Source organism: Drosophila subpulchrella, chromosome X, assembly GCF_014743375.2.
Source record: "Drosophila subpulchrella strain 33 F10 #4 breed RU33 chromosome X, RU_Dsub_v1.1 Primary Assembly, whole genome shotgun sequence".
NCBI classification, from domain to species: Eukaryota; Metazoa; Arthropoda; class Insecta; order Diptera; family Drosophilidae; genus Drosophila; species Drosophila subpulchrella.
In genome coordinates this window covers 17088797-17106666 of record NC_050613.1, presented here as the reverse complement: position 1 = coordinate 17106666, position 17870 = coordinate 17088797, and the positions used below count along the sequence as shown (strand labels likewise).

Sequence of the window (17870 nt, the reverse complement as noted above, 5' to 3'; positions counted from 1 at the left end):
TTTGACTAAACTACGCTTGAAAAACCGGAAAGAAAAGTTGCATTTTTGACTAAAATCGGAGTATTGTATTTTTGAGAGAAATCTGGACCCTAGTTCAGTTTTTTGGGTGCCAAAATGAAAACAAATGTCAGAATGAGAAATGTCATACCTCTTTGAGCTCGTTGTTTAATTTCCAATCGATTGACATTAAAACCTGAAAATGTTCAATTTTTATCAATTTTCGCAAAAAAACGCTGCCTCTCTGTTGTTCCTTCATCCTGGGAATGGCTGGTAATGGCCCCGTCAGCTGTCCCTTCGCGGGTGTCCAGCTCCGCTTAAGCTGCCAAGTAGCTGGTGGTGGTGGTGTGCGGAGTCCTAAAGAAGAGGTCGTCGGATATCGTATTACTGTTGGTTCTGCTAAAAAGATACTTATATTAGTACAACGTAACCAAATTCTTTAAGCCAGGTCTTACTTTATTTACGAGGACACGCCCGGTAGGATGTCCATGTACAGAGCGAAATCCCACTCGGCATGTTCCTTCGCACTGGGATTCTCTAGTGGATCTCCTCCAGCATCCAGCACTTCAACTATTCTGCGGATTTGCCCCTGTCGGTGGAGTCCCACAATAAAGGGCAACAGCTTGGATTAGGCGTCCTATTTCATCTGCACTGACCACCTGCAGCCGATTTTGGGGTTTTCCTTTCATTTTTAATTTTTAGTTTCCATATCGCCTGTGCACGATCACCGCCAAAGATCAAATATCTTATTCTTTGAGCCGCAGCTAACGGCGTTCATCGAAATTCACTCGCAAAATCTGGTATTTTTTGTGGTATTTCCTTAGCTCATCTGAGTACCGCGCTGAAAAACAGACCCGACGTAAAGAGTTAGCCGAGTACTTGCCTCTCGCTCACTCCTATGGTTAGCTCGCGGCTTTCGTCGATGTGAGTACTAGGCTTTATTAAGAAACGCTTGTTATCGATTACTGATGCGGCTGGGGTGTGTAACGGCCCCAACCAGCGTGCAGGCAAGTGTACACACAACGTACACACAAACGATAGTGTTCCATTCCACTCGTTCCGTTTTCGTCGGCCCTGAATCGAGGAATCGAATCGCGTCGTATATTTTTAGTCTTGCAGTAAAATTACTTTTTAGTAATTAATTAATTTTAAGTCCCATCCGAAAATCATTTGCACAACGGACTCGGATCAAAGTAATTCAGTTGTTAGAGGTGCTTATCCTTTTCTTTTTATTGTAACAAGTCGCTCGGCATGGAAACTTCTGAAAAAGGTTGGTTACCAAATTGAATTGATTACGAATTGTCGAATTCTTGGCCCCAACGTCGTAATATCCCATGAACTTGCAGATAAAACCGCGAGCGACGACGCCGAGGGCTCACTGGGAGCTCTCGAGAAGGTGCCATCAGAGGATGCGGTGGCCCAGGCTGAGGCAGCGGTGAAGGAAAGTCAAGATTCCAATCCGGACGCGGCCAATTCGGATTCAGTATTGCCGGAAAAGGCCAAGAGCAAGTCTCCCTCACCGTCGCCAGCCAAGGAGAATGGTGATAATGCTGGCGAGCCCGATTCCGAGGCCCCTGAAGCCGCCACCGCCGCCCGTTCGCGTAGTCGCAGCCGCAGTGGATCCAGGAAGTCCAGGAGCGCATCCCGCTCGCAAAGCGGATCACGGCGCTCGCGCAGCGGATCGGCCCACTCGGCAGCCAGTTCGCGGCACTCCAAGCAGTCCTTAAATGGCTCCCGGCGCTCTCGCAGCGGATCTGCCCGCTCGCGCAGTGGATCCCGCCATTCTGGCGCAGCTCCTGGCTCGCCCACTGGCTCTAGGCGTTCCCGCAGTGGCTCTCGAAGGTCCCGCAGCGGCTCCAGGCGTTCCCGCAGTGGCTCCAAGCGGTCCCGCAGTGGCTCCAAACGATCCCGTAGTGGATCCCAGCGTTCGCGCAGCCGCTCCGGCTCTAGACGCTCCAGTCGATCCAGGAGCGGCTCGCGCAGATCGCGCAGTGGCTCAGGATCTAGACGTTCGCGCAGTGGATCTGGATCGAGGCGTTCTCGAAGTGGCTCCAGGCGCTCTAGGAGCGGATCTAGGCGCTCCCGCAGTGGCTCCAGGCGTTCTCGCAGTGGATCGGCTCGCTCGCGCAGCGGATCTCGGCGTTCCCGCAGTGGATCGAGGCGTTCGCGCAGTGGATCCGGCTCCAGGCGGTCTAGGAGTGGATCTAGGCGCTCCCGAAGCGGATCCAGGCGCTCTAGGAGCGGCTCCAGGCGCTCTCGAAGTGGATCCAGGCGTTCTAGAAGTGGTTCTAGGCGCTCTAGAAGTGGCTCCAGGCGCTCTAGAAGTGGCTCCAGGCGTTCTAGGAGTGGATCCAGGCGCTCTAGGAGTGGATCCAGGCGCTCTAGAAGCGGATCTAGGCGTTCTAGGAGTGGATCCAGGCGCTCTAGAAGTGGATCCCGGCGCTCTAGGAGCGGATCACGGCGCTCTAAAAGCGGTTCTCGCTCCCGCTCTCGTAGTCGCTCCAATGCATCTCGAAAGGGATCTCGATCTCGGTCCGGCAGTGCCGCATCCCAGAATGACGCCAGGCGTAAAAGATTAGCCATCAGTGATTCCGAGGGTAGGTATTCCCCAAAAGCATTTGAGAATCTTCAACTAATTATCTTCTTTTCTCCTTGCAGACGAGGGACCGAAGATAGTCAAAAAACGCGCAAAAATCACAGACACAGACAACGAAGAGGAGGAAGACCAGGATAAAGGCCTGGGCAAAGAAAAGTCACAAGAAAAAATCACAGAAAGCTCAGACGATGAGAACACACCAATTTCAAATGAACCAGAGTAAGAAGTCTCCTTGTACCTCAATGAGTTAAACTCACTTTTACCATCTTTTTGCAGAAACAGTAACTTTATTTCCGACTTTGATGCGATGCTTTTGCGCAAGAAGGAGGAGAAGCGAGTGCGACGTCGCAAGCGTGATATCGATCTGATCAACGACAACGATGATCTGATTGATCAGCTAATCATCAGCATGAAGAACGCCTCGGATGACGACCGTCAGCTGAACATGATGGGTCAGCCGGCCACGAAGAAGATTTCCATGCTGAAGCAAGTGATGTCGCAGCTGATCAAGAAGCACTTGCAGCTCGCCTTCTTGGAGCACAACATACTCAATGTACTTACAGACTGGCTGGCGCCCCTGCCAAACAAAAGTCTGCCCTGTCTTCAGATACGCGAGAGTATTCTTAAGCTCTTGTCAGATGTGGGTGTTTATTTTACGAACACTTTATACTTGTAATCATGATTAATAATTTCTTAATCTTTCCCTAGTTTCCTACCATTGAAAAGGGACTGCTGAAGCAGTCGGGCATTGGCAAAGCTGTGATGTACTTGTACAAACATCCCCAGGAGACCAAGACGAATCGCGATCGAGCCGGTCGCCTGATCTCCGAGTGGGCCCGCCCCATATTCAACCTCAGCTGCAACTTCTCGGCGATGAGCAAGGAGGAGCGGCAGGAACGTGATTTGGCGCAGATGTCGCGGCATCGCCACAAGAGTCCCGATCCAGAGCCAGCCTCCAGCAGCAGAGGCCCATCCCTGAATCACACATTCGCCTTCGATGACAAGCTGCTGCGTCCCGGAGATCCCGGCTGGGTGGCCCGCGCCCGTGTGCCCATGCCCTCCAACAAGGACTACGTCATTCGCCCCAAATCCACCGTTGAGGGCGAAATCTCCACGGTTAGTACGCCCTATACTTTGGTTTGTGTATATGAAATGAAAGTGAAAAACGTAATTTCCCATTTCAGTCAACCAAGCGTAAGCCAAACCGCTACGAAAAGCATATGAAGCGTTTTCTGGACTCGAAGCGACTGAAGGAGAGCCGCAGGGCTGTCGAGATATCTATAGAGGGTCGCAAGATGGCACTGTAAGCAGCATTCTAGCTAACTTTAAAACAAATAAAATCCAAATCATAGAACAAAATTAAAGATATATTTTTGAATATACCTAATAACACTTAAAAGCCAGCCTTTTAAATGGAGGTGCATGAGATAGGTTCCAAAATCAAAGAGAAAGAGATGGAATATGGCTAAGTTTACATATAAGCGATGCCCGACTCGAATTACAAAATTCCAATCTTATCAAGATGCTAAAGCATTGTTTGTAAAAAGATATGAGAGTAAAAATTATATGAAAGTACTGATTAGATAAAAGTATTGTAAACACTCCTGTTAAGCTGATGGGTGACCTAAATAAAATGAATTCGCATTGATACTATTTTTCTTTTTCAAAAATATAATATTTGAATTTTGTCTGCAGATAGATATAAATTTAAATAAATTACTTATCAGATTTTTTTACTTGATAAGAGAATTTAAAATATTAATAGAAAAGAGATAAAATACTGTTTTCCCTTTCAACACACTTATTACAATCCCCATTTGGTGCTAAATAAAAATAAGAAAGTAAAGTAAAGATCGTAACTTTAATCTTTGAACAATGATAGCCCATTTGTATACCCTTACTTTGGTATTATAATTTTTTTCTCAGATGCTTGTATACCTATTTTTGTATCGTATGCTTATGATAGCGATAAAGAATATTGTTTACTTGCTGCAGATCTTTTTTTTCCCAGCTTTATCTAGTGACCACGTGTTAAATTTATTGCGGGAAAAAAACAAAAGATATAAAGAAACCGAGAGTTAAGCATTACCATTCTTTTCAAAGCTTATATTTTGTACTCCTAAGATTATCACCGTAAATATAATAAAATATTTGCAGACATCTCCTAGCCAAAAATAAATTATAAGAAATTTTAAGCAAAGTAAATATAAAGAAATTGGTTTATAACTCTTCAGGCATTGCATGTAACTTTTTTTTAATATAAAAGGAGAGAGTATTATATTACTTTTGAGATTTTTTATATACATTGCTATGAGCTTTCAAAGCCGGAATCAGCTTAATGTATTCCTATTATATTATTTAATTGCGTATACAAAATACTACGAGAGCTCAAAAAGCTTAGTAAACAATTCAAGGGGCTATTTCTATGCCAGTAGCAAATACATAAGTGCACGACAATCACAAAGATACCCGTATAGTAGCTAACATTATAAAATGGCATTATTAATAAAAGTCAAATTAAGGGCATCTTGGCACAGTTTCGTCGAGTGTCACCCAGTGGGAAATTGGTTGCTTGTCAAGAACTTTCTGCGATGGATTATCTCGTCAAATGGGTAAGCACACCTGTTGGAAAGGTAACTCGCTTTTGGTACCCATAAGATAAACGTAAAGGTAAGAAAATATATTCTTTGATTTTGTATTTTAAATTTTATTTTTAAAATTTTAATTTTGTGGGTTTGGGGTTTGTTTTTAATAACTTAAGTCCGGGTTCAATTCCAACAGCTAACTAATGATTTAAAAAAATATTTTTAAGCTTAATAAAAATAATTTTTAGTATTGAAAATGAAAGTAATCAACTAATATATCAGATCTTACTGTATTTTAACTATGAGTTCAAATCCCACAGCTAATTCGATGATTTTTTTTTTTTTCCGGCTTTATAAAATATAGTTTTGATATTTTAAACATATATCATATCATATCACATCATGTCATCATATATTTTAATCATGTATCAGAAAGTTAAGACTTTTTCGCAGAAGCAAAAGTATAGGTTCAATTCCCACAGCTATCCGATGATTTTTTCGTTATATTTTCCATATTTATAAAATATAGTTCTGATCTTTCTGTAAAAATAAACCAAATCTTAAATACCTTTTCATAAGTGAAATATAAACCAAGTTAAGCATAGTTTAAAAAGAAAGGTGTAAAGAACTACCTTTTAGGATGTGTATATACTATAATAATATTGTGGGCGTGGCAGCATCGTCCAATTGGCTAACGGGGTGGCATTATTATCGCACGGGCGTGTGTGCAGGCCCACTATCTCCTCGGAAATCTCCACGAACACCCATCAACAGTCCACAACACCCCACAAGCACTTGGGTTCTCGGTCCCCGGTCTCGTTTTTGGGTTCACCTCTGCCGTCCGTCGTTATCGCCCAATATTAAACCGGTTGCGCTGCCGTCTAATTGTTCAAACGCATGTACGCTGTGCCAAGTGGCGGTCGACAGCAGTAGAGCTCCTCTAAAACTCCCCAAGCTCCATCAAAGTACACAAAAACAAACAGAGATGTCGCAGTTGAAGAACGAGAAAGTGGGCATTGTGGGCAGGTAAGACAGACATTGCAGGGGAAAATCGATTCCGAAGGATATCCTAGTCATATGCTCCCCTTACAGCGGTCTGATTGGTCGCTCCTGGTCCATGCTGTTCGCCTCGGTGGGCTACCAGGTTGTCCTCTACGACATTCTGCCCGAGCAGGTGTCCACTGCCCTGACCGCCACCCAGAAGGAGCTGCTGGATCTGGAGTCCAAGGGTCTGCTGCGTGGCAAACTGAATGCCGCCCAGCAATTCTCCTGCATCTCCGGCACCAACGACATCAAGGAGCTGGTCAAGGACGCCATCCTCGTCCAGGAGTGCATCCCCGAGCGCCTGGACCTGAAAAAGGCCCTCTATAAGCAGCTGGATGCCGTCGTCGGACCCAACACCATCCTGTCCAGCTCCACCAGCACTTTTCTGCCCTCCCTCTTCAGCGCGGATCTGAAAAACAAGGCCAATGTGAGTAGATTTCTTAGGTTTCGTTGGTTATATGTATATGTATCTACCTGATAAACGCTATGTGATGGTTTATACATAGAGGCGGTATCAGAAGAGTTTACCTTTAGCTGGTTATACAGATAACATGGTTCTTGAATAGCTTAAAACAATGCTTTTTCACAAACTTAAAACAATGAGCTGAATTTAATGAGTAAACCTAATTAGAGATACATTAAATGCAATTTGATCATGAGATTCAACCGTCCTTGATCCGAATTTTTGTGTATTTCTCATGCGAGAACGTTTGAAGGCCAACTAAGCTTTATTTCGTGAACAGGTTTTGGTCTCGCATCCCGTCAACCCACCGTACTACGTGCCCCTGGTCGAGATTGTGCCTGCGCCATGGACGAAACCGGAATGGGTGAAGAAGACGCGTGCCATTATGGAGGAGATTGGCCAGAAACCGGTCACGTTGTCGCGGGAGATCGAGGGCTTCGCCCTGAACCGCATCCAGTATGCCATTCTCAACGAGACCTGGCGCCTGGTCGAGGCGGGCATCCTGAATGTCCAGGACATTGACAGCGTGATGAGCAATGGACTGGGTCCGAGGTACGCCTTCCTGGGTCCCCTGGAGACGGCCCATCTGAACGCCGAGGGCATGGCCAACTACTTTGAGCGCTACTCGAAGACCATCTATGCCGTCAGCGAGACAATGGGACCCACACCGAAGATGGAGGGACCCGTCGCCGTCGAGGTGGCCAAGCAGCTGGGCGAGATGGTGCCACTGGACCAGTTGGCCGCACGCCGCAACTACCGCGACAACTGCCTCACCCAGCTGAGCATCCTCAAGAGCAAGCTCAACAAGCAGTAACTCATCACTATCCTTCTGTTCTTATTTTTTTTTGTGATATGCTAATGCCACACATGTACTTTAAATATACGGAAACTGTCTAAACTAAATCGAGTTAATGGTTATTACAAGGATTTAGGATTGCAGTACCCTTGTGGTCAAACAGCATTATTTTCGTTTACGTTGAATACATGCATTTGGTGGTTAAACTTACAATCTCGTTGTTTATTAAACTCTACTTGTGTGCGTATTCATAACATTAAAGAATTTAGAAAATTAATTACATCGATTTTTAATTACTAGCTTAGAAAGTATAACTTAGGCTTAGTGGCTGGGCGTCTCATTATTTTCGTTTCCTTGTAATGTGTTACGTTAAACAAATAATTTATAATCTCCTAACATTTAAGACTTCGGGACATTAATTAATACATAGTTAGGGTCTTGGAAAAAAAACGTATTCCTAGTGGATGGGTATTCCCAGTAACTCAACTTATTAACTTTCTTTTTTCCATCCGTTTCTGAGAGATAACTATATGTCTTATGTTTAATATTAAGTCCAGACTGCATATCAGTTTGCATTATCTTGTGACGTCAGGCAAAAAAGAAGTAGGAAACAACAAAATATAGGAATAGATAGCCAAGCCGTATTCACAATGTAGGTTTATCTTCAAGGTTAAAAACTTGACCTCGGACATCACATTCTCACTTTCAGGCGACATTGCGCCGCCACGGGACAGCCAGGTGCACTCTAACCGGAACTGGTCTTCTTGGAGAAGCTCGGTCCCCTGAACGATGGCGTTGAGTAGGAGGCATTGGCCAGGGATCCTGGTCCAGATCCCAAGCCAGTCACTGGCTTTAGGGATCTGCGCTGCTGAGTGCGCATCTGCGGCAGCGGTGTGCTCGTGCAGGATATCTTCTGGCCGGCCTTGCTCCTCGAGGAAATGGGCGTGTCTGGGACACGTGGATGGACGGGATTCAGGTAAGTGGACTCGTTGCTCGCTGTCACTTTCATCATGGGCACAACGGGCTTGATGGGCTTCGTGGCCCTCACGGATCCATTGGGTTTCGGCACCGATTCGGTTATCGATGGCGTCCTCAGGCGGCTGCTCATGAGGGTGCGCCTGCTTTCGTAGGCCTTTGTGGACGGATTGCTGGGCGTGGAGAAGGAGTTGCTCCTCGGTCGGAAGCCAGCCGCTGCTGCTCCACCACCACTCATTGGACCAACTGTGGCTGTGCTTTTGGCTTCCCTGGGCGGCGGTAGATTCTCCACCTGGCGATCGGACTTAAGCACTTCGCGGGGCAGCTTGGACTTGTCCTGAATGGACAGTGACGACGATCGGCGGCGCATTGAGCCTGCTGCATTGGCATCACTTAGGGGCATTGGATTCGCCATGCCAATGCAGCTGGAGGGATAGGAAAGCTGACTGCCGTAGTTACTGGGATTTACCAGTAGGATGACTGTCCTGGGATCGACGCCTTGTGTCTGTTCATGATCCCCGCTCGCTGACTTTGCTAGTTTGTGCCGTTCTAGTAACTCGTTGATCTGCAGAGCAAGTGTTTCATCCATCAACTCCGTCATGAAGGGTTCCTGTCGGGCGGCCACTGGCATGACGGGTATCGTCGGTGGGGATGGATGCAAGTCCTTTTTAAATGGATCCATGCGTGATTCACCATCGTAGGTGGCCGAGGAGCTGACCATGGCATCGGGAAACTTTTGGGTCTTGCTGCCTGGCACCAGGACCTCCTCCTGTTCATCCTCATTCTCCTCCTGAACCTGCGAAGCGTCAAACGAACGCTTTGTCTTCGTGCCCTGGAAGTATATAATCATATATAATACAATATGTTATAAGGATTTTAAAGATATTTACCTGAAGTTCTAGATCAAATGTTCCCTGGCGGTTGTACGAGTAGGAGGACGGCGGTATTGGTAACTCGGATTTGCGGGCCTCCACACCAGAGCCACTGGGACCAAAGATGACGGCTGCAATCGATTCAATTGCCGTGTCAAACAGATGCCACTTGGTCCTCTCGACGTGCTCGTGGGCCAGCATCTTCAGCTGCTGCAGCAGTTGCCCCAAATCCTTGCCATTTGCTCGATCCTCGAGTGCTTCCTCCTGCGACTTTTCCGGCGTTTTTTCTTCAATTTTGATAAGTTGTCGGTTGTTATTGTTTTCCTCGACATTTGTCTTGGGTTCTTGTGCATTATTTAGCGCATCCAGAACCGGTATGCGTAGCATTTTCAGGTCTTCCTCGAAACTCATGCTGGAGGACAGGACGTCGTCGTCTTCGATGAGCTTCAGCGGCGATTCGGCGGCCAGCATCTGTAGGTTTTCATTCAGTATGGTCTTCTCAAACTCCAATTTGGAACGATTCTGGGGCGGAGTGTTGGCCACGGATCGTGAGGCGTTAAGTTTGAGCAGCTGCTTTTGAAAGGAGCCGTTGGAGCGACGCTTTTGTGTTACCTCTCCGGATGAGGATGCGGGAGCAGAAGCTGCATCCTGTGTCTGCATGCAAACCGGAGGACTCTCGCTCTCCAGATCCGGATACTGTCGCTCGGCACTGGACATCTTTTCCTTGATCTGCGTCTTCAAGGTCATGCCCTGGGACACAAAGGGACGGAGGTGGCTAAGTGACGGCTATGACTAGATGGGTGCACTTCCCAGATCATTTGGCCTGCAATCTACATAACCTTACCTTAATGCAGGCTTCCTTTTCCATCACATCAAAGGGATCGTAGGGTCCCTCGAAATTCGCGGAAGCCACCATGTCCTCCGGCTCCTCGTGCAGCGTCTCCTTGTTGGGCTCATCCCACTCGGTCAGGTCAATCAAATTGCGTACTTCGCACATCTTTGCATGAACACAATTCTTTACAAGTTGAAAAGGAAAGCCAAATAAAAAAAAAACTTCGAAACAACGCCGTGTTTGGCGCTACTGAAAGGCGACTGTGTGCGTGAAAGTTATCGATATCAGTTACATACCTGAGGCTTCCACCTGTAGCCCTTTCACTTTGTTTTTATAGGCTGTTCACACAGAGACCGCTAGGCGATAACGATAGAAACGATTTACCTAGAATTGAGTGTTCACATTGACCCAAAAAGAACAGCCGTCTTTGGTTTTTTAATTTTAAATTAAATTTTATTAAAAATATACAAACTAATAGAATCGAAAAAAAATAGCAGGGTGAGTTAAAATTCCCTAATCCTACTATTTATGGATATATATACTCGTATAATTTTCATTTCAAATAGTCTTTGTAGGTAAACTTGTATATTGCTTGAACATTAAGAATGCTAACTAATATTTTTATACAGCATGACACGAAGTTTTGATGCGACTTTGCTATCGACAGCGATAAATATGATAGAAATTCCTTTTTTTTGATGACCACAATCTGAGCTTTTCACACTTATGGGTTACCCATAATTTGTAATGATTTCAACACAAAATATGAAATAAAATAAAATATTATTATTATAAATTAAATTTTAGACTAAATTGTTACTTAAGTTTCATTTTTATTTTTGCAATCTTTGATCCACAAACTGACCGTGTTTTTAACTTTGATTTTATGCTGACCCCATTTTTGACGACTGGCTTTGTTTAAAGATTGTATTTTAATTTACAATTGTTTCCATATATCCACATATATATTTCTAACAAAATTGTATAATTTCGTGTTCTATATAAACGCACAGATGAATTTTTCGCTATTATGGTGCTAACACATATGCAATAAATATTTTTGAGTAATAATATGTACATATTGATACAACAGAGGAGTCTTAGTTTAATTGGGAAAAGCTCTTAGGAATTTGCTGAAGACGTCTCCTCGTCCTTCACCTGGGATTCTGGAGGTACGGCACCGTACTCTTGGACATTTGTTGTGACGGTCGTGTAGCAAGATCCGCATAGCCTAACTGGATTAAAAAGCTTTTCGTTTGGCAAAGGAGCCCAAAATTCCGAGCAGTCAGCACAAAAAATTTCTCCACATGATCTGCAAGTATATTAAAAAAAAAATTTCGTTGTTAAAATATAGTTAAGTATCTTGTAGTCTTGTTGAAAAAATATAACTCTGTAAACCTCATTGAGAACCATGGTTATGGTTATAACTCTAATTTACAAATACAAAAACAGCTGTTGATTTAACTTGAAATATGAAAATATTGGTTATATGTTTTATATATATTCTTGATTAGCATAGTATACACTGTTAGTATAGTCATGGATCCCAGTAAATGACGAACTAGTCGCTCAGTTACTTCATTCAAATAAATAACATCACGATTTCAACTAAAGTTTTATATTAGGTATAGAAAAAACATAGAATTTCAAAGTAATCAATACGATAGTTAACTAATTTACTGACTATACGGGCTCTAAAATATTACAACTTGTTAATATTCAACTGAAGTTAAAAATCAAACTAATATTGAATGTCTTTAAAGAGTAAAGAGTAAGGTTTCAAATGTTGGATGCGCACCGACAATGATGTTTTCTTCGTCCAAGCCAGAACTCAGTTTGACAACTAGAGCAACGCGAAACTGCATGATCTGGTACCCAGAGGACACTGGAGGCTTTTTTCTCTTGGATCGAGGAAGGGGCAAACGATGGGGGACCGCTACGTTCTTCGACGGCTTCCCAGGAACATGTTGAAGCATTTTCAACGATATCCGATCCATTTTCCTAAAGAAGAGTTAAATGATTAGACGACTGCAGGTTAAGGCACACAAAATTACATATGATTAGATTACAAGTTTGGCCTCGTTTAACACAAGTGCGCTATTATGCCCAAAAGTCGTTTAGGAAATCCAAAATACCCTGGTAATTAGCACACACTTGCTATAACTAACACTAACCACGCTTCTCAAGAATATATGACGGGAGAACGAATATTAAAATCATTATTTACATGTTCCATATTTGTCGAAACGATGCTATTGCAGCTGGGACAACCTTTCTCCAACAAAGCCAATCGCATGCCGTGTATTTCCCGCAGAAGCATTTCCTCTCGTAGCTGAAATATTGTATTGTATTATATATAAGCTTCAAGGATAATGGGGAATGTACTGCTCACCTTGTGTTCCTGTACGATCTGGTGGAGTCTTATGTTTTGTTCGCTGAGTCCATGGGCTAGGCCATCTGGACAGCTTATGGTGAACTGCGCCCGCTCCTGAAATGGTGTGGGCGGTAGCGAAATGATGCCTGATGAAGGGAAATGGTGTGCGCTGGAAGTACAGATTTTTCAGGTAAGTAAAAGTCCATCAAATCTCTTATACTAAAACTCACCTGCCGTTTTCTGCTGCGTACTTTAAGTCGCGACTGTTGCTCGAACCGCAGGTGTTTCGACGGATTCGACCGCCCGCAGAGGGTGCATCGAATGGCGACTGGGCCACGAAACGCTGAAGATCGGGCGATATAAAAAGACCCTCATCAGCATGGTAACAACCATCGGATCCATTGGCATTCGCATTGGCGTCTTTGGACAACTTCGCCAGCTGGCAACGGTCCGCATTTCCGGCACTCTCCCTTGGCACTTGTAGGTCCAGGTGATGCGGAAAGGCGTCCCCTCGCTGCGGGCATATCACGGCATTCGGTTTCATGTGAACCTTGGGCAAATTATTGTAGCTCTGACTGATTTTACTGCTCTGGCCAGCAGCAGCAGCAGCAGCAGTGGTCGACGACTCCAGCTTTCCATCACCACCGGCCAGGTCGATGGGTGGCGTTCGATCGCGATCTCTACTGCTGTTCTCTTCGCTGTTGGTTGGTTTTTGTACGGGCTCTGCAGGAATCAGGGTATCAGTGCTGGTTTCGATGGCGCCATGCCACAAAGCGCGACAAATATCACTGGTGTCTTCGGATATTGAAGGAACTGGATTTTGATCTGAAAACAAAGAAGTACAAAGTTAGTTCTTGCCTTGGATTCTTAGATCTACCATTAGATCTTACCATTTTCAGAGTGATCCAGAACGTGGACAGGTCGTCCGGATCCAGGGATCTGTTGCTGTGTGGACACCAAGGAACTTCGCCTTTGCGATTGTGATTCTACTTCCAATATATCACGGTTAGAAGCTGTACTTTGGTCGTTGTGGAACTCTGGAATGGGATGATTTGAACGGGGAGCACAGGGACCCGATTCAATGGCATCCGTCACATCCAGCTCAAGTTCTTTGGGGTCTTTAACACTCTCTTGGACATTTTCGCTAACACTATTGTCGGTCTCCGATCGTATGTCAAACATGGAGTTGCTGTTCGCATTGAAGCAGTCTGTAACACTGATTAGCAAAGAGGAAAGTAAGTAAACAATACATTAATTAATATAAATGGGACCCACATGGATTCAACTGTGAGGTTCGGATCACTCGATCTCCTCGAAATGGTGCTCTGTCCCAATTCGTTCGTTGTTAAGTCTTCCGAAGATCTTGTCTTCGCCATTAGGCCTAGATGATGCAGAAACAAACTAAAGTTAGTCTGGCTTTTTTAAAAGAATATTCAAACACTCACCGTTGTGTCCCGTCTGTCTTTCATTACTTAGTAATGGCAGATCAGTTCCGTTTTTGTTGCCTAAACTACCAAGGTATACGTCAGACCAAAAATATAAAAACCGCACACTGTGCGCCGGCCAAAGAACCTAAAATTCCATAAAATATCATTAGCTTTAGCTTTTAATACTACAGTAGATCCTTTACCTTTTCAGTCTCATGCTTATAGAGAGGATTTCTATACATAGTTTCCGCTAAAAATGGCCACACTGAAAACGTTCGGTCGAAAACGGAATTTTCGATGCGTTCTCTGAGCGAATTACATAGGAACGTGCCGAACAGACAGGACAGCGAATGTTGCGCCAGTTTGATCTTTATAAACAATATAAGTTAGTGGATACGAAAGGCGGTACTACAGAGTAGCACTTACCAAATAGCTTATACTGAACTCAAAACTGCACGGATATTGTCTGTGTATTTGATGCACCAGATCAAGCCACTGCAGAAAAACTGGGCATCGCTCGTTGACTTCGTCGGAGTTGGGACCATTGCCAGAGCGATCGGCAAACTTGTGACCAAAGTTAAGCCATTCACGCTCTACTAGAACACGAAATCCCTGAAAGAAAATCAATTCAGAATCAGATCATGATCTATAAATGATGGTTTAAACTAGGCAAGTCACTTCTAAGCGAAGTTCTAGTATGAAACTAATATTTTAAACTATAGTATTCAATATATTGCAACGTACTTCAACAGTTCTGTAGTACGGATCCAAGCAGAGTTGGGCCGTAGCCACAATCTGCGGAGTGCGATCCCAACCATCTGAGCAGTGCACAAGTACGGGCCGTCCATTCTTCTCGATTGTATGCACAACAGTCATCGTGGCACCCAGCAGACCCGAAAGGTGCTGCATCCACATGGTCTTCTCCAGTTGTCCGAACCAGCTGTGAGTTATTCGTAAGGGTTTGATTAGTTTAAGTACATATATGAGTTCGTCTGCATGGTTAACTCACTTTGGATCATCGGGAGATGAGGCGCAAAGCTGGCGAACAGCATGGAAACTCTTTCGGATGGCGTGGATGTTGCCCAGGTTCATAAACTCAATTTCTGCACAAGGGTAGTACTCTATGCACTCACAGCCACCGCCTCTGGCGCGATTTGTAACCGCGGATGTGTAGCTGCGGGCATCCACAATGAGGATTTTCTGAAATTTTAATAAAATATAATTAGTTCTAAATCAATCCCTATTGAATTAAATGCATGGCTTATCATTTCTGTGGTGTTTTATAGCCTATATGTAATTTAATTGTAGTATTTTTCATTTCATTATATACAATGGTATACAAATAGTAGGTATAAACCTAAAACCTTGTACAGAAGTATCATCATATTATAAATAACCGCTTTATAGGACTTGAATCGTAATACAAGCCAGCTGAACAAAGGCTTAATTGCCGCTTACAGCGAAAAACAGCCATAAACTTACCTTTATTTCATCGAGCGTGAGTTCCTCGTGCGAGGAATCGTCCAGAGATGGTGAACTCTTGCCGGACAAGCCCGACTGGCCGTTGGTCTCCTTGGAGCCCTTTGTTGGTTGCGCCTTTGTGTTGGCGAAGGTGGAATTCCTGGCGTGCTCGCCACGGTCAAAGGCACAGGCATCGGCCAGTGCCTTCAGGAGCTGCTCATCCCTGGTGTTCCGCCAGCCCAGCCAACCCACCTCCGGCTGGCTGCAACGGGCCAAAATGGCGCCCGACTTCTGGTGCCGCCAGACGACGGCCGGCAGCCTGCGCGATCCCCGGAAGTTGGCCACGTTGTGTAGCATCTCGTCGGTGATGCAGCAAGGCACAAGCAACTTGGGTGGATACGAGGGGCAGAGCTTGAAGTCGGCATTGGCTGTGGAGATGCGCCAGGAGCTCTTCAGGTCGAATCCCAGGCGGGCCACTTCGTTCTTGAAGTCGCTCTCATAGCGCACCGATCGCTGCAGGCGGTTGCTCATGGCGGAGGCGATGCTCTCACTGGCGGGATCAACAGCCAGAGGATTTGCCACCGCGGCACTGTGTTGTGGGGCTATCGGCTTGGCCGAGCCATTGTGTAGCGCTGAAAAGCGATCCTTGGTCACCAGGCCATTTCCATTGGCCGCCGGGGTACTGCCATTTCCGTTTCCTGATCCACTCCCGATCACGTCGCAGGTCCAGGAATAGAAGGGAAAGGCAAAGAGTGTCTCCAGGGCCTCGGGCACACCGATGAGCAGGTGAATCCGGCGCTGCCAGTCGGCACACTGCTCTGCCGATGGAAAGGAGCAGCGCACCGTGCTGGCGTCCTTGCAGTTTACGATCAGCTGGAACAGATCCCGCACCTGAACGGATTCGATTAGACCCAGGGGCACGTAGGTCTCGTAGGCGGTTGACTTCTTGGAGAGGAATATCCGGTAGTTGGACAGGGCGAGGACGCCATCGTCGGTGCGTCCCAGGTACTTAATCGATTCGCCGGCCACTAGGGGGATATATAGTATAAATTATAGATTAATAGATGATATAGAATATATAATAGATAGTATCCTACACTCTTGAAATGGGACACACAGCTGGGAGTCTTCCTTCTCCATTTGTGATTTTGGATACGATTCGGCGGCACGGATAAAGCAAATCGATGGAGGCGGTGATCCATCGGACATTGTGTGAATCGGCTAGAAGAATACTTGGCATGTAAAGTTTTCGAAATTACTTATTTGCTTACATATATATACATATATTTATATATATTTGGGCAAGGCGAATCGAATCGAATCGAATCGAGTGTCATTGGAAATCCGGTTATCGCCTATAGGTGGGATATATCATATATCCACCTTCCACCATCTCCGAATACGTAATTATGTATGTGTATGTGTGTGTATGCATGATATATGGGTTTTATATGGATGTTATTGGTTTTGGGTTCGATGCGATGCAAAGTTTTTACTAGTATGGCATAGTAGTAGGTCTCATAAATAAATAAACATGTGCATTATTAAGTATTTGGTGGTCAAAACAAAGCCAAATAAATTGATAATTCGAGCGGGCATGATAATTCCAGCACAATTTGACCACTTTTAGAACAAATCGAAGTTAATGTTTGAGTGTCGTGGTGGCAATATAGATAATGCACTGCATATAAACACTATGTATGTATGTATGTATTTATGTGAGAGCTGCACACACAGTTGCAGTTCCACAAGGTGCGCAATACATAGTATGCACGTACATATGTCACTACATTACATTACACACATGTATATATGTGTATATATATAGCACTAGACTAGATTATCACAATTCCATAACCAATAAGCGAAAAAATGGCCCATTATCGTCGTACTCAAACTCAACAGATTCTAATGGCTGTGTGCATGTTGTCATAAACAAAGTAATTAAACATTTACGCATGTGTATGTTTGCATAAATTCATATGAATTCATATGTATGTATTCCGATATGCCGAGGAGCAACAATAACACATTACAATCGTTACATATGTATGCACACACATTTGGTTATATATTTTTTTTTTTTTTTTGGGGTTTTGATGTCCACAAAACGATCGGTTAGCAGCTTTTGCGGGTGTGTATTTGGCCCGAAAACGAATCGCCGAATTGAAAACGCGCTTGGCTTCTAGCTTTTCTCGCTCTATTTACCACCATAAAATCCATAAGCGTCAGCTATTATAAACAAAGATTTGCAAATGTTGTTGCACATACATATGTGTGCATATGTATTCATTTAGACACTTTTTGTTTCATTTCCATTGGAAATGGTTTATCGCTTCGGCATCGGATTCGATATTTTGTATCGTTAGCGATGGGGGGTCGGTCATGTGACGTGACTATAACACACTATCGATAACATTTGTCACACCGAGACCGCACCGCACACCG

At 44.6% G+C, this 17870-nt stretch overlaps 4 protein-coding genes across 9 annotated transcripts; 2 read left to right on the top strand and 2 right to left on the bottom strand.

Moving 5' to 3' along the window:
• Positions 1-1052: 1052 nt before the first annotated feature.
• LOC119558071 (IWS1-like protein) lies at positions 1053-3992 on the top strand. Its single transcript, XM_037871243.1, has 6 exons — positions 1053-1267; positions 1344-2594; positions 2656-2812; positions 2870-3233; positions 3302-3709; positions 3778-3992. The coding sequence occupies exons 1-6, from the start codon at positions 1249-1251 to the stop codon at positions 3898-3900; spliced, it is 2322 nt and encodes a 773-aa protein (XP_037727171.1). The 5' UTR covers positions 1053-1248; the 3' UTR covers positions 3901-3992.
• Positions 3993-6044: 2052 nt separating this feature from the next.
• LOC119558073 (lambda-crystallin homolog) lies at positions 6045-7588 on the top strand. Its single transcript, XM_037871246.1, has 3 exons — positions 6045-6204; positions 6271-6649; positions 6966-7588. Exons 1-3 carry the CDS (start codon positions 6164-6166, stop codon positions 7497-7499), a joined length of 954 nt encoding a protein of 317 aa, XP_037727174.1. The 5' UTR covers positions 6045-6163; the 3' UTR covers positions 7500-7588.
• A 94-nt stretch (positions 7589-7682) lies between these two features.
• Positions 7683-10431, bottom strand: LOC119558072. Of its 2 annotated transcripts, none has more exons than XM_037871244.1 (3): positions 10173-10431; positions 9347-10078; positions 7683-9288 (listed from the first exon to the last, which is right to left on the bottom strand). In XM_037871244.1, the coding sequence occupies exons 1-3, from the start codon at positions 10323-10325 to the stop codon at positions 8227-8229; spliced, it is 1947 nt and encodes a 648-aa protein (XP_037727172.1). In that variant the 5' UTR covers positions 10326-10431; the 3' UTR covers positions 7683-8226. The 2 variants fall into 2 exon arrangements, with proteins under 2 accessions (XP_037727172.1, XP_037727173.1); XM_037871245.1 differs by having other exon boundaries at positions 9347-10120; positions 10173-10297.
• Positions 10432-10591: 160 nt separating this feature from the next.
• LOC119558070 (myotubularin-related protein 4) lies at positions 10592-17781 on the bottom strand. Of its 5 annotated transcripts, none has more exons than XM_037871239.1 (15): positions 17631-17781; positions 16520-16643; positions 15444-16450; positions 14971-15161; positions 14706-14901; positions 14388-14573; positions 14165-14329; positions 13980-14106; positions 13810-13915; positions 13425-13750; positions 12765-13359; positions 12553-12703; positions 12388-12492; positions 11959-12161; positions 10592-11472 (listed from the first exon to the last, which is right to left on the bottom strand). In XM_037871239.1, the coding sequence occupies exons 1-15, from the start codon at positions 17643-17645 to the stop codon at positions 11283-11285; spliced, it is 3687 nt and encodes a 1228-aa protein (XP_037727167.1). In that variant the 5' UTR covers positions 17646-17781; the 3' UTR covers positions 10592-11282. The 5 variants fall into 5 exon arrangements, with proteins under 5 accessions (XP_037727167.1, XP_037727168.1, XP_037727169.1 ...); XM_037871240.1 differs by having other exon boundaries at positions 16520-16654; positions 17631-17753; XM_037871241.1 differs by lacking the exon at positions 17631-17781 and adding an exon at positions 17484-17502.
• Positions 17782-17870: the final 89 nt, after the last annotated feature.

Bases quoted from the DNA above. Each gene is read 5' to 3' on its own strand.
- LOC119558071 (XM_037871243.1), top strand. The intron at 2,813-2,869 runs GTAAGAAGTCTC...ATCTTTTTGCAG, and splicing joins CCAATTTCAAATGAACCAGA to AAACAGTAACTTTATTTCCG. The intron at 3,710-3,777 runs GTTAGTACGCCC...TTCCCATTTCAG, and splicing joins TTGAGGGCGAAATCTCCACG to TCAACCAAGCGTAAGCCAAA.
- LOC119558072 (XM_037871244.1), bottom strand. From the start codon at position 10,325: ATGTGCGAAGTACGCAATTTGATTGACCTGACCGAGTGGGATGAGCCC. The intron at 10,079-10,172 runs GTAAGGTTATGT...TTTGTGTCCCAG, and splicing joins AAAAGGAAGCCTGCATTAAG to GGCATGACCTTGAAGACGCA. The intron at 9,289-9,346 runs GTAAATATCTTT...ATATACTTCCAG, and splicing joins CATTTGATCTAGAACTTCAG to GGCACGAAGACAAAGCGTTC.
- LOC119558073 (XM_037871246.1), top strand. From the start codon at position 6,164: ATGTCGCAGTTGAAGAACGAGAAAGTGGGCATTGTGGGCAG. The intron at 6,205-6,270 runs GTAAGACAGACA...CTCCCCTTACAG, and splicing joins AAAGTGGGCATTGTGGGCAG to CGGTCTGATTGGTCGCTCCT. The intron at 6,650-6,965 runs GTGAGTAGATTT...TTTCGTGAACAG, and splicing joins ATCTGAAAAACAAGGCCAAT to GTTTTGGTCTCGCATCCCGT.
- LOC119558070 (XM_037871238.1), bottom strand. The intron at 14,107-14,164 runs GTAAAGGATCTA...ATGGAATTTTAG, and splicing joins ATAAGCATGAGACTGAAAAG to GTTCTTTGGCCGGCGCACAG. The intron at 12,493-12,552 runs GTGAGCAGTACA...ACAATATTTCAG, and splicing joins AGATCGTACAGGAACACAAG to CTACGAGAGGAAATGCTTCT.